The sequence below is a fragment of the Cuculus canorus genome, chromosome 2, assembly GCF_017976375.1.
Source record: "Cuculus canorus isolate bCucCan1 chromosome 2, bCucCan1.pri, whole genome shotgun sequence".
NCBI lineage: Eukaryota > Metazoa > Chordata > Aves > Cuculiformes > Cuculidae > Cuculus > Cuculus canorus.
Genome location: NC_071402.1, coordinates 138,329,206 through 138,343,153, shown reverse-complemented (window position 1 = coordinate 138,343,153; position 13,948 = coordinate 138,329,206). Strand labels below are relative to the sequence as shown.

Below are 13,948 nucleotides of genomic sequence, written 5' to 3'. Positions count from 1 at the left end.
TACAGGCTATGAAGTTTTGTTTTGAACAAGCACAGATTGAATGGTTGAGTGATACTTGCTCTGGGAAGACACAAAGTGAAGTCTTGGTCTGTATGCTCAGTGACTCCAACCTCTAATGTCAAGAGAATCATGATTTCACCAGAGAGATTTGATACTTAATGCACTATTCATCCAGAAAGGTTCAAAGCCTCCAAGCTGACAGATCTATTCAGGCCTTTTTTATTTTCTTAAGGCATGTGTTCCATACCAGAAACACATGTTGTGCAGAACTCTGTTGATAGTGGTGCCTCCATCTGATGCGCTTTACTCCAGGTGATAGCCTGCTGTTCTCAACAAGTGTTAGATGATCTACCAAACGACCAGATAAGCATTCTATTCTCTTATTCCAGCCAGTATAATGCTTGTTATTTGCTGCAGATGATTTACAGCAAAATGCCTGTAATGGCAACTGTAAAATGTTGAAAAATGATAGTGCTTTTATGTTTTTTCATATCTGGACAGGGCAGTGATGTTTGCCAGCTCTACAGCTTGATGTGTGATATGCACAAACTCTTTTGATGTTCCACTTGCAAGAAGAAATATTAGCTTGAAGTTGGGCAACGCTTAGTATTTTTGCTCCTTCTGAAAAAAAAAATCCCTGGTTATGTTTTAGAAGTTTTCTTTCAGACAATGCAGGGGTGGAAGTGGAGTAAAGATTTTGATGTTTTAAAATTAATTGTCTAAAGTAATCTATTAATTGGTTAACACTTTACAGATTATATAGTGAAGATAATATATTCTGTAAGAACACAGCATGTGTCCTACATTAAACTCATACAGTGCTGGGTTCCAATTGTGCAAGATGATATGTATATTTATTTTAATGGCATAAATAATCCCATACACATCAGTAATCTCCACAGTCACATAGTCATATTTGCAGCACTGAGGTCTTTATTTCCATCATCAAGAAATATAGGTCTATATCTTGAACAGAGGGTCATGATACATGCATATGTGAAAGATACGTAAATGTAAGGAAATCTATATCTTCTATAGTAAAACATTAGAATGAAAATGGCATCAAACAGAAAACTAGCTTGGAACTTGGTGGAATTTAAGCCAAAATCCACTGACATCAATATAAGTATTTTTGTTAATTTTTATAGGCTTGGAATCACAACTATATACTGTGCAACTGGTGAATTTCCTTGCTAACAGCTGTATCATTCAAGAGAAAATTGTCTTTTTTTCTTAGACGTGTTATTATGGGAAATAATACTATCCTGCTTGATGAATTTCATCTGCAAGGTGAAAGTACTTTTGTTATAAAAGGCAAAGAATTACAATAAGCACTAATTTGTCCTGTTTTCATTTATGATTCTTGAGCTAGTTTTGAAGTTTACTAAAATATGATTACTTTTCTTGAATGCTTGATTGGCTCTTCAGAGGGGATGCCTTTAGTCTAAACTGTTTGACTGGTGTCCTACAGTGAGTAAAATTGGTTCCAGACTGAAGCTTATAACTCTTTTTTTAGCAATTACATGGCAATAGTACTTTCATTTTAGATGTGCTTATATTCCTTAAGAAATATATTTGCACAAATATTTGTAAAATATAAACATAAATGTCGGTATTAAATATGACTCCAAGCTCAAGGGAGTTTTTGCATTCTATTTTGAGCATTTTTTTCAAAAACATTAAGCTGCAAATGTTGGATGGGATCACGTAGGAGTACTGAAGAGTTCCTGTTTTCCAGTCTCTATAAGCAAAAATGACTAAAGATTAGAGGAAGGTCATCACGGGCCGTAAAAGTGGTAGCATTATAATAATAATCAATTTAGCTACTGTTTCTTAAAGTAGCAGATTAAGTTATGGGTAAGTGATTTTTTATTTTTTAAGGTTTGCCTTTTAAAGGACAAGAGGGAAAAAAATAGCTTTGTGAAAATCCCACTAACAGGCACTGAATTCTGACCATAGATGCTGGATGTTTGCGCTAGTAAAACCTCATTTCTCTCTACCCACACCGGACTGCCGATGAACAGCAGCTTACCACATATGCTTCTCTCTGCATTGTGTTGCCTTCCAGTGGAATCAAAGAGAATTTTGAAGCTACTTTGAATAGCACCAAAATCAGGAGCAGAATCCAAACTGTACAAAAACCAGTGGCAAACCCCCCCAAATTTCTTTTATGTACCTACAGTATTCTGAACTGTGTTGCTTTAAAAAAAAAAAAAAAAAAAAGGAAAGCTCCCCCTACAGAAATATTTTCATGAGCAACAAGTGACTTACATAGAAACACAACAGAGATTCTAAAGTTAAGATGATCAGATACTGTCTGCGCTAAGACCAGCTTGGATTTTAATTTCTAATAGCAGACACATAATTCTCTGGTTGGTTTCACCCTCATCTTAATGCTTAAGCCAGAGTCCTTGCCACCTCTTTGCATACAAAAGGTGTAAGGCATCCAGCAGTGTGAAAGGCCAAAAGTCAGATGGCCCCTCTCAAGTCTGAGGAGTGCTTCTCACCAGCCTGGCAGATAAGAAACCACTGGTCTGTGTTCAGTATAAGAAAGTCTTCTAGTCCTGAACAGAGAGGAAAGCCAACATGCATCTGAAGTACAGTGTCAACATGCAACACTTGTGTAAAAATCCCAATTCTCATATTGGCCACATTGGATGAAAACAAATAAATCATCCCCAAAACATTCCCTAGCTCTTATCCTGCAGTACTAAACCTACCACATGAGGAAGAACAGAAATCAAAGCTGAATAATGCAAACTTGTCTTAAATCAAAATCATATGTAAAACTGTTGTGGGCAGCATGGGGTGGAGGAGGGACAGTTTTCTGTGGAAATGGTAAAATGAGGCAGGCAGAACTTAAGGGGTGCTTTGTTTCTTTCTTCCCCTCCAGCTTCTGCCTCAACTCCATGGATGTTCAGGACTTGCCATGTCAAACTGTTCATTGGGAATTGCATTAGCAGTCCTGCAAGTCTTTACATAGTGTATAAAAGAAGGCAGCTCAGGGTTATTATATTCTGCTTGTACCCAGGCAGGAGTGAGAATGATGACTACACTGCTCAGGACATAAATCTCAAGCACTTAGCACAACCACATGCTTCCCTTGCTTTCAATAATGTATGACAAAGAAGGATTCATGGGAAGAGATTGTGGGTGCAACAAGATGTTTTTAAGATTTTAGCAGGCAAATATTTCATTAGCTATTGGCCTCGCTTCTGCTACAGGAGCAGAAAGATGTGCCATTTTGCAGCAGCATTCTGCTTGAAGCAGGATACACCTGATTTCTGATGTCCGGTTTACTCATTGCTGATAATCCAAGGATTGTAAACATGATGCTCTGCACTTCTATAAGATATACTGTTTATATTTCAGTATTTGTCTGGCTCCAGCTGAGCTATGAAATTACACTGTAAATTGCACTCTAGTGTATGTAAAGATAGAATGACAGAAGGGAGAGAGAATTATGAACCCATGCAGTACAAGCAAGGCTGAGCACAGCTACACCACTCATAATTATTTACAGTATGTCCTCAGGAAGACTCAGCTGTCCTTATCTAAATCCATGGTGGTAGGTGCTCTACAGGTATCACAAGAAGAGCTGGGTTGCCTTATTGTTTTTGCAGCCTAAGAGGAAAGAAAACACAACTCGCAAATGCAACAAATGTCTAGGAAGTGGTACATTAAAGAAGACACGGAATGGCTAAATGGATGCTTATAGTTGCATATACTACTATCAGCTTTGTCCAAAGCCTAATGAAATCCACTGTGCCTAATGAAATAGACTGTGCCCACAGATTCCAGCAGGATGACAAACAAGCTTTGAGGCCTGGATTGACCCCACCTAATTTTGAAGAGTGAATTAGCTCACATTAATTGTCTAGTTGCTGTCCTCCTGTGCAATCAGTAGGCAGCCCTAGAAGCTATTCAAGTCCTACACAACAGCAGACAGCAGCTTATTTCACTCCTGTCTGAGAGCATCTACGGTGTGGAAGCAGTTGCCTTACATTGTATGGAAGTAGACTTCGTTCCTAAGGAGACAGACGTTGTTCAGTCAAATACTATCTTAAGACATCTCTAAACAAAAAATCCTTCCGACATAAGTGTGTACTCATTCTGATAATTTCCATATTCAAGATGTACAATTGGTTGTTGTTAGAGGTTGGTCCCTCTACAAGCCCAACCATAGCTGGCCAGCAGCTTGCCAGAGTCTTTTTGTTCTACTTTACTGATGTTGTACAGTCCAGCCCAGAGCAGCGATGCTCACTTTTATTTCCTGTTGGATTTATCTCATATTATGCCACCTAGGAATTTGGCTCAAGCTATCAAAACCAGAAATTACTAAATCAAATTTTTGCGAGCAAATGGGTCTTCCCTAAGGTTTGATCTTACTGTAAAATGCAGTCAGTCTTTCTGCCAAACTTGAGAGAACAGAAAGCACTGCTTGAGTTTGCCTTTTGCTCTTTACAGATATTTGTTAGGATTATTTTGGTCAGTGGTCTAAAGTGGTACTTTACTGCTCCAGATCCACAGCAACATACTCAGACAATTGATGGCATTAGAAGAGAAACTGTAGTTAAGTTCAAATCTTACAAAAGTAAGGTATGTGCACTGTGTAGTGATAGTATCAAATCATTTTCAAATAATAATGAAAAAAATTAAAACTTCTTGCATGTTGTAGCACGGAGTTTGTCGACAGAGGAAGCACAGAGTGCGGATGAATTGAGTTTTTTTAATCAATCTCAGGTTTTGCTGTCTTGGGGCCCACTGAATTTTTGTCCACACTTCTTAATTCTTGTGGTATATATGATCAGGTCTTCAAGACTTGCCTCAGGGCAACATTCATGAAGATTTGCAAGCAGTAGAAGGGAGATGCTTTCTTCCTTGGGCTGCTGGACTCATTGCTTGCTACAGGCTTCTGATTTCCCCAGCCAGATAAGCCTTTTATTTGCTTTCCTTTTTTTTCCTTAACTGCCTTTTCTCTGGGAGGAATCTCTGCAGACAGTTCAGATGACCTTTTTCTCATTTTCTCTGCCCTTGCATTTTAATGCCAGATACTGTACCACTCTGAGAAACAAGGAGAGCCATTCAAAAATGTTTTGTCCTTACTAAATGAGAACTGCTCTTGCTGAATTTATGATACAGTGAGCCTCTGAAGTTCTACAGTGGTTAAGAAGCAACCCAAAGAGGAGTCTGGGGAGGGGAATGGTATCCCTGCAGTGATAGTTTATCACTTGATCACACCATCAAGATGTTGGGACCAAGGAATAAGATTTGATGGGATTTTTACTAATTCTGATTGTCTTGAAATAATTTTTTCTTGTTTTAATTGACTAAGATATTTATTCTTTGTACACACTATCTGTTTGAAGTCTTGCAGAGTTAGAACTATTTACAGCTGCAGAGAAGTACATTAGCTGAATGTGCTTGTTAGATCAGTGGTGATATGTCCAGCACTACAAGCAATTAATCTTCAGGGTACAGGTCAATGTGCTAATGCCAGAAGGACTGGGCAGTGTCTCAGAATTTTCTTGGTGTAAGCTTTGGTAGAAGGCAAGTGGTATCCCACATGGAAAGTTTGTCCCAAATTTCAACTATGAGCTGTGTCCCATAACACTGAGGGATACTATAAAAAATATATGTATGGGTAGATGTCACCAGACTGCTATCTTTCTAAGTGCTGTGTCAGAATAAGGGACAATTGGCTGCACAAATGAATTAAGCAGAAAAGACTATTCCAAAGTGTCTTCCAATTAAGCACAACAGTATCTGGAAGACAGATCTGCTGGTGCTTGCAGAAAGAAAAGTCAAGGAAACTATGCTGATCATGTGGAAGCGGAAAGGGCTAGATATTGCCAAAAGGCTGAAATTTGCCATATTCAAGAAGCAAACTGGGAGGCATAGAAATTGAATTAATTCTGAGCTGGACTACAGTGTTATGTCCAGTCTTCAGTCTTAGGATGCTGTTCCATGAATGAACAAATGAGCAGTGTGCTAAATTTCCTGTGTATCAACTAATGAGTTAATGGCCAAAACAAACAAACAAGTAGAAATGGAACTTGCAGTGAGTGCAGGTGAGGGACTGAGAAATAGCCGGGAGATGTATTAAGAAGAATATATTTCCTATCTGTACTTAGAACAATGAAGAGGAAGATCATTTGAGAGTTTCTGTAATCAGTTTGCTTTGCAAACCAATTTTGCCTTGTCGTGAAGAAAGTAACTTTCGTTTGTCACATACTTCCCTTGTTTAAGGGAGACTAGGAATAAATGAGAGAGGTCCAACAGAAAACCCCAGAGAGAAATAACTGCCTAGACTAACAGTAAAGAGGAAAGTTTGACAAAATAAACTAAAACTGAAGGGACATAGTTGTGGCTGCGGAGCTAAGGAAAACTCAAACTCATTCTTCCCTCTTGGGAGAAACAGGGAGAGAGCAAATATTCAGTGGGATTGATGAGGAGCCTTCCAAGCAGAGTCTGGGAGCATAGAATAAATGTGGTACAAGATATGGAAGTGAGAGGGAGAAGGAGGTTACTTATGTGGTTGCCCGCTGAAAGAGAAATACAGAACGTTTATTGTTACTCTTTGTTCAGATGAAGATCTAAAGGGAGAAGTTTGCCAAATCAATTAAAACTTTGATAACTTGTTATACATACCTGCTGCATTCAGAGACTCGGATAATGAGAAAGAGCATTTCATGCTTATTTCCCTTCTAGGTAATAGTCTGCATGCTTGGCTTCTTTTAAGGAACATAATATCATAATGTGCATTAGGCTTTATCACAAGAACAATGCACTCTGCTTGAGTTTCATTTTGGACTGCTTAGCTGAAATGCAAGTCATAGGAAAAATGTATGCTGGTGTGTCAGGAGAAATTAAAATAAGAATAATGTAGCCAGTATCTATTGTGGTTTGAATTAAGAGTTTGGGCTGAAGTCAGCCATTGTTTCAGAGTAATTCACTGTAGATTGGTTGTACTGGCCGAGGCTGCACCAACACACATATGAGTGGAACTGTACTCCTTGAATCTTCCTGAAGTATCTGCACAGAAGGGTAGTTTTTGGTACTCTGTACTAGATGAAAATTATTCATATGTCTAATAGGACAAAACTTTTCTATATGCAGATCTCATTTCTAGTAATTATCATGAACAAGTGGAAAGGAACTTGCAGTAAATAAAGCCAAAATGGGGGGAAATCCAAGAAATATGTATTTCTGAGCTGCAAAATGCTGTCAAAGTGAATGCTTATAACCTCTATATTACACTTTCAGCTTTGCTTTACTTGCTTAATTATTGTTCATTTAATATATTCTTCTCATTTCAGATCAGAACATCAGTCATTTGGTCCACTCCGAATGTCTCCTTTGTAATCCCTTTATGGGTTATAATATTAGCAATACTTCTTGGACTACTGGTACTAGCTTTGTTGACCCTAGCATTATGGAAGGTAGGTTGCCTTATTATCGTTACTGTTGCCTTAAAAAAACCCTGAAAGATACTGGAAGATACTAACAGAAAAGAAAGGGTGGCGTCTTTAACAGTTCAGAGCAAAAGGAGCAATACACATGTCTTTTTTGTTTTGGCATTTCTGACATGCTAGTGTCACTGACCTTGATGCAGGGAACTTGTTTTCAAAGTCCTCCTTTATAATTAAAATCTGGTTATAAATGGGCATACAGTTTGGCTCCGTTTCTCAAGACCTATGATTCTCTTTGTCAGGATGTTTAGGTTCAAAAAGAAGTAACTCTAGCTTTGTTTTCAGTGAATACTTCAGGAATTTCCAGTACTTGTCAGCATGTAACAACAGTCCCAGCTTTGAGAATTAATTTTTGTAAGATTTCCTTTTGTATTAGTACGTAGTATCTTCTGGTTTCAAAGTTTTCTAGCTCTGTGTTGGTTGGGAAGTCTACTTGACTTTCAAACGTTCAAACAAAAGGGCAACCTTTAGGCAGTTAAAGTTAGGTGAGAGGAATCTCATCTTTAGTGATCTCTAGTCTAGGCCACAACACTCTTCTGTGCATATTTCCCAAAGCATAAGCCACCTCTGTTATTATAACTATTTGTCACTCTATGTCCTTTCTGAATGAGTGTCTCCTACTGAACTGAAATTAGCAGTTTTCTGATTAGATTCAGCATCAGCATTCAGATCAACTTTGCGTCTCTTGCAAAGACAGCTTTCATATCATGGAATCATAGAATGGTTTGGGTTGGAAGGGACCTTAAAGATCATGTAGTTCCAATCCCTTTGCCATGGGCAGGGGCACTTCCCACCAGGCTGCTCAAGACCCCATCCAACCATATAATTTGAATTGTTAAAGCTATACTTTGCAAGTCAATGCCTTGCACTTAAAACTTTCATTTTTCATAGGGAATGATTTGAACAGAAATAAAAAAGCTTCACAGCCTGCCATAGATTGTATCTGAACTTTCAGGTTGACTGAATGAAGAATCACGCTGCAGCTGAGTTCTTTTGTGGTTGTCTTACCATTTTTCCTTTGTTTCTGTTGATTGTTTCCTGCAGTGTGGCTTCTTTGACAGGGCCAGACCTCCCCAGGATGACATGGCTGACAGGGAACAACTAACAAATAACAAGACTACTGATGCATAGAGGAAGAGAGTGACAGTTTAAGTCAGAAACCTGCCTGAGACCAGAAACACGATGAGGATCGAAAGAAGGATTCCTTCCATCTGTCTTTCTTTGTACCTACAAGTGATATGGTGTCACAATCTGATCTATGCAATGTTCTGAGAACATGCCACATGATGGCCATCCTTGCCAAAGAAAGCAGCTTCATCACTGCCTTACAAACATACCACCGAACAGAGTGTTTATCCCATATTCCAGTCAGTCTACATTTCAGCAGATGCTTTTGAACATGTGTGGTGTACTGAGACACTTCCAAAACAAGCTCAAATTTCCCAAGAAGAGAATGCCTGCGTTACTATACATCTAGAAGATGGACTAGGACAAAACTTCTGAAAGCTACTGTATCATGCAGAATACCTTTGCCACCTCCCTAAGAATAAGAACTTTTGTGAAATTATGGCTCAGGGAGACAAGCAATATATCAGTACTATGGAAGTACTTCTGAAAAGCAAAGGTAGTCTGTAAAGAACTTTATATATGGGGCACAATTATTTATTTTTCCAGCTTTTCAGGATAAGTATCTGATATAATCAACAACTTAGATTTTGAGAGAAAAAAAGTAAAAAAATAGAAATCATGTACTTACCTTGCATGTAAATAGAAAAGTAAACCTATTGTACACGCAGAACATATCTTTCTTGGCCACAAGGTGTTTTGCAAAGCAGAAAATTTATGCAACATTTTACAAGATGAGACATGTAACAAACAAGTACCTGTTGTATCTTCAACCAGAGCTGGCAGTGTAGCACCCACAGAGCTAAATCCATGCACAGCATAGAACAGGAGATGAGTTACCCTCTTCTTGCATTGCTGATGGCTGACCCCTGCACAACTGACACAGGATACAGTTATTTGTGAAACACTGATATAAATTATCACAGCCACACTGGTGATATTTAGAAGGCTTGGGGGTTTTGAGCTAGAGTAAGTTTTGTTTGTCACTGCCCTGTTACTTTATTGAAATGGCCTTTTAAAATTGAATGGCCACTTCCATTGTATCTTCTGTTTAATTTGTGTCATAGACCCTAACACTGTTGACCCAAAGAAATGTTTGCCTTTTTTTTACTTTACAGTCTACAAGCTGGCAGCATATTTAAAGTGTTTATTTTAGCAAAGTTTGGGGCTGAATATAATTATTTCTTAAGCAAAGTCTTGCAGGGAAGGTGGGCAGAATTTGTTTATATGCAGAAAAATATGATGCCAGCCATCCAAGCATGAACAAAAAGAAGGAAAGATATACTGAGGTAAAAGTGAAAATATACATTTAGGATTTTTTTTTCCTGGGTTGGGGATTCTGAAGAGAGGGTTCATTCATGCCCTTCTGTCAGCAAATGGTTCTTATCCAGCACGGGGTCTACGCTCTGGTCTGTGCAAATCTGTGCCTGAAAGCTTGAGTCTTCCAGTGCTGCCTGCAAGTATGAAATTACACAATATGTGTAAACTGCAGGAGGGATTGTTCATTTTCTGAAACATACTTCATACTTCCCTTCTCCTGAGCTCCTCTTCTTTCCAAGCCATCTCACCTTCCTAATTGGTAAATGGTCTCTTCCATTCTGCCACTTCTTGGCTCCTTTTAGATAACTGCCCTTCTGCTTTGTAAGACTTCGGGACAGGGCTAGCCACAGGACAGGAGATTTTACAGTTTCACCGTTTCTTGCACACCAACTGACCTGCAAAATCCAAGCAGGAGCCAGGAAACCTGAGCAAGTGTCTTCCATCTTCATATCTAAGGCAAATTTGCAAGAAGACCTTCATGGAGTCTTTATCTTATCAGATGAAGTGTGCCTAGGAGACTTAATGAGAGGAGGAGACAGATGCCTTGGAAAATGGAGGTGCTTCATCTCTGTTTTCTGAGGATGGGGAGGTCTGACCACTTCTCGGTCCCCCAGAAAACCATTAACAGACCCCTTCCCCCAAATGGGTTTGAGCTGGAGCTTTGTAGATATCAGCTGATAAATACCACCACGAAGCAAGCCTTTCTCATATTTGCACAACTCCTTATCCCGTACAGTGCAGGTAAAAATCATCTTCCTGTGAAAATGAGAGCGTGCCTCTAGCTTTTGTAAATACTGAATTGTTGCATGTAGCAGCTTCTGAAATAAGGGCAGCTAGCTCATTATAGTCACATCATCTGCACAACTCTGATAAAATCACACCATAAGGAGATACTGAACATAGGATTTTTGTATGTGCAATATTTTATATTACTTATATACCTGAAGCATGTTTACACTGGCATTTGTGGTTGTTTTTAAACTTTTGAATATACTGATTAATGAATACAATAAAGAGGAAAAAAAGAATAGGAAAAAAAAAACTGAAAACAACACAGCTCCGTTCAGTATTTATTGCAATCTGTTTTCAATCCTGCATTGCTCTGAGGATGAGACTAGGTGACTTAATAAGTTCTTTGCAGTTGTAACATCTACGGTTCACTTTTGTGCAATTACTCTCCATTTTAATGATAGGCAAAACATTCAGTTCAGATACTAAATTTAAACCAAAAAGAACCTCAGTGACTGCTGGACCTGGCTGGGATCCATTGGCTGCAGCTGTGTAATGTCACTGGAAACCAAATTAGAGGCACATGATCTGACAAACAGTTACTTTGAGCAATACTTTGTTTTGTATTTCTACATCTTTGTAGATTAAACTTCCCCCATGGAAATGTCTGGAGCCGTGTGCTGTCAAGGACTGTAGTCGTGGGTCCCAGCATTTGTGGATAGCCTTGGCTGCAAATTGCAGACAGCTTTGCAAGGGAGATTTCTGGGTTTCAGTGCTTGCCAAGAGTGTTTATCTCCTGGGGACATTGCATCCTGGATGTGGACACTAGCAGGCAGTTGACACAATCTTTCCTCCCAGCATATTAGTAATGTGCTGTACAATAACCTCCGCTACATCCCTACATGACTGAACTTTTGTTTCCGTGGTGTCAGCCTTGTAATGAGTTACTAAATGCAGCTTTCTGTAAAAGTAATTCAGCCTTACACTTCCAAATATATGCAGTGAGCTGCTAATTGCTGAGAATACAGGAGCAGTCCAGAGAGCAGAAAAAGCAGGAGGCTACTTTATAAATTAAAGCCTTTTAAAACTGTTATTGCTATGACCACCACAGAGATCTAGTAAACAGACATCCATCTTCTATTTCACATGCCTCTTGCTGAGTTTGAGAAAGGCTGTCCAGTTTTTCTCATCCATGTAGCAGACTTTGTAAGAGTATCAAGTGTCAAACAACACTTTCTGTTTTATGAAAATCTCAGAATTTACATAATAGGGAGCAGTACTTTTGAATATGTTGTTTCCTATGGATTTAATCTTTAAAGGTATTTAGCAAATACACTTTTCATTAACCACCAGGCTGTTAATAAGAATTATTTTTTGTCACCATTCTGTAACTCATTTACAAGTTTTAATGTATTCTGCAACTTTTTTCCCCAGACAGCTTTTGCAGTTTTTCCATGTTAGACGTGTCTTGAAAATGGCACTGATTTTCTCTACCTTTTAGCTGTGATTTTTTCATCCATTAGAAAGAAGGATCTACTGGCAGGCACAGCGTACATTACCAGAAAAGCCTTTTGGGAACTGACAGAACACCTAGAAATATGCAAGGAAAAGAAAGTCCCAACGGGCCATGGCCTATGGTATTCCACTACATCGTAGCAAATTTTTTTAATTAAATACCATCTGACACACTGCCTTTAGGAATTGTTTATGAGTGAGTGTTTTATTTGTGATTGTTGGCAAAGATCCATATTAAAATGTAGTGTAATGGTAGTTTCTCTTTGACAATAAAACGTCTCGAATTTAGCTTATGTAGGCGCCATGATGTGACACAGCAGGAATGCTTTTAATATTGAAGGACTGTTCTTGTTTTGCCTGTATGTTGTATTTGAGGGGCACTTAGCTATTCAAGATGCTACCCCACTGTAGGCAGTGATTTTTAGAAAAGAAGAATGGAAGTAATTGTTCGACTCACTTTTCAGATGTTTTCATTTGTTTTCATCATGTTGCTCTACTTAACTGATGCACCACATTTCATTCGGTTGTGTATTGTTCTTTCCTTCAGTAACAGTTTGCAAAGTAGACTTCAGCAACTCTTTCCAAAACTGGACTGCGTCAGTCAGTATTGCTTTCCCAGAAGCAAGTTTAGGATGATAGCAGCAGAGAAGGATTCAGGATGCTGTGTGAAATGGTCAGTGCATTGCAGGGGATAGCTTTCTTTTCAGCAGTTTACCCAAACTTGTATTCGGAGTCGTGTTAACAAAACATCAACCTTAGATTCCCCATTTCTCCTGCCAAGGAGGGCCAAGATGTGCCCTCTTTTATCATCACTGTGAAAACCGAATACCAAGGAATCCTCACAGCAAAGATTGCAAGGAGAGAGCTGAGTTTATACCTACACAAGACAAATAAAAGGCAACCAAATCAGGTATGTGGTAAAAACATAAATAACGTGTGTCTTCTGATGCTCTTCTGGTCACAAATGTTAACACCAAAAGCAATCTGCCCATTTTTCGCACTAAAGCAGCAGCACCAGAAACTAATGTCTGAAGTTGCAAAAAAGGTTTCCATTAATATCATATCCTTTGTAGAAATTTTATGTTTTGAAGTATATATGATAGCCCTTGGGTCTTCTAATACCCTTACTGATTTTTTTATTTGCTTGCTTTTAATATTTTAATAGCGTTTAGGGGAAGTTAGGTCAGCATAGTAAAAGCCAAAAAAGCAAGTACATTTCAACTAACAGTGAAGCCACACAGGAGACCCAGGCTTATATCTGGACTTATCTTTTTGAATTATAGGAACAAAAGAGGAATCAGGAGATATCTTGGGTGTCTGCTGAGACTTCCAAGGGTGTTATGGCTTTGTTATAACAAACACTCTGATGCCAACTAATGTGAAAACCAGAAGATTTTATTTTTAAAGATCCAACAGTCTATCATCCCCTGCCATATGCCCTGTATGTTAGAACAGTCAGAGCGCGCCTAAATGGTGCCATCAAACTAAGCAGTAAGATGGCACATTTACAATTTGACTCAGTACACCAGAAATAACTTTATCTGTGGAGAAGGACAAAGACTGAATTTTCTCAGTGCCTGAAATTAGGAAAGTTTTGTTTCTATAGAGGAGAACATGACACCACAGAAGCCCTGCGCTTGAACCATAATGGGTACAAGAATAAACACAAGGTGGCTGGGCTTAAGGGATTTAAGCATTTGAGGAGGCTGCAGGATGCTATGTTAATGATAAGTGACTTAGAGGGAAGGACTAGGAGGCTCTAGAGAAGAAATCAAACCTTTAAACAC

The 13,948-nt window shown here is 38.7% G+C and overlaps 1 protein-coding gene across 1 annotated transcript in view; it reads left to right on the top strand.

Moving 5' to 3' along the window:
* The window catches only part of ITGA8 (integrin subunit alpha 8), a 108,609-nt gene extending 95,941 nt beyond the window's left edge, over positions 1 to 12,668 (top strand). Inside the window, exons 29-30 of the mRNA XM_054059621.1 lie at positions 7,320 to 7,442; positions 8,517 to 12,668. Coding sequence (XP_053915596.1) covers positions 7,320 to 7,442; positions 8,517 to 8,603 — 210 coding nt within the window. The 3' untranslated portion in view covers positions 8,604 to 12,668. The remainder of the gene's footprint in view (positions 1 to 7,319; positions 7,443 to 8,516) is intronic.
* Positions 12,669 to 13,948: the final 1,280 nt, after the last annotated feature.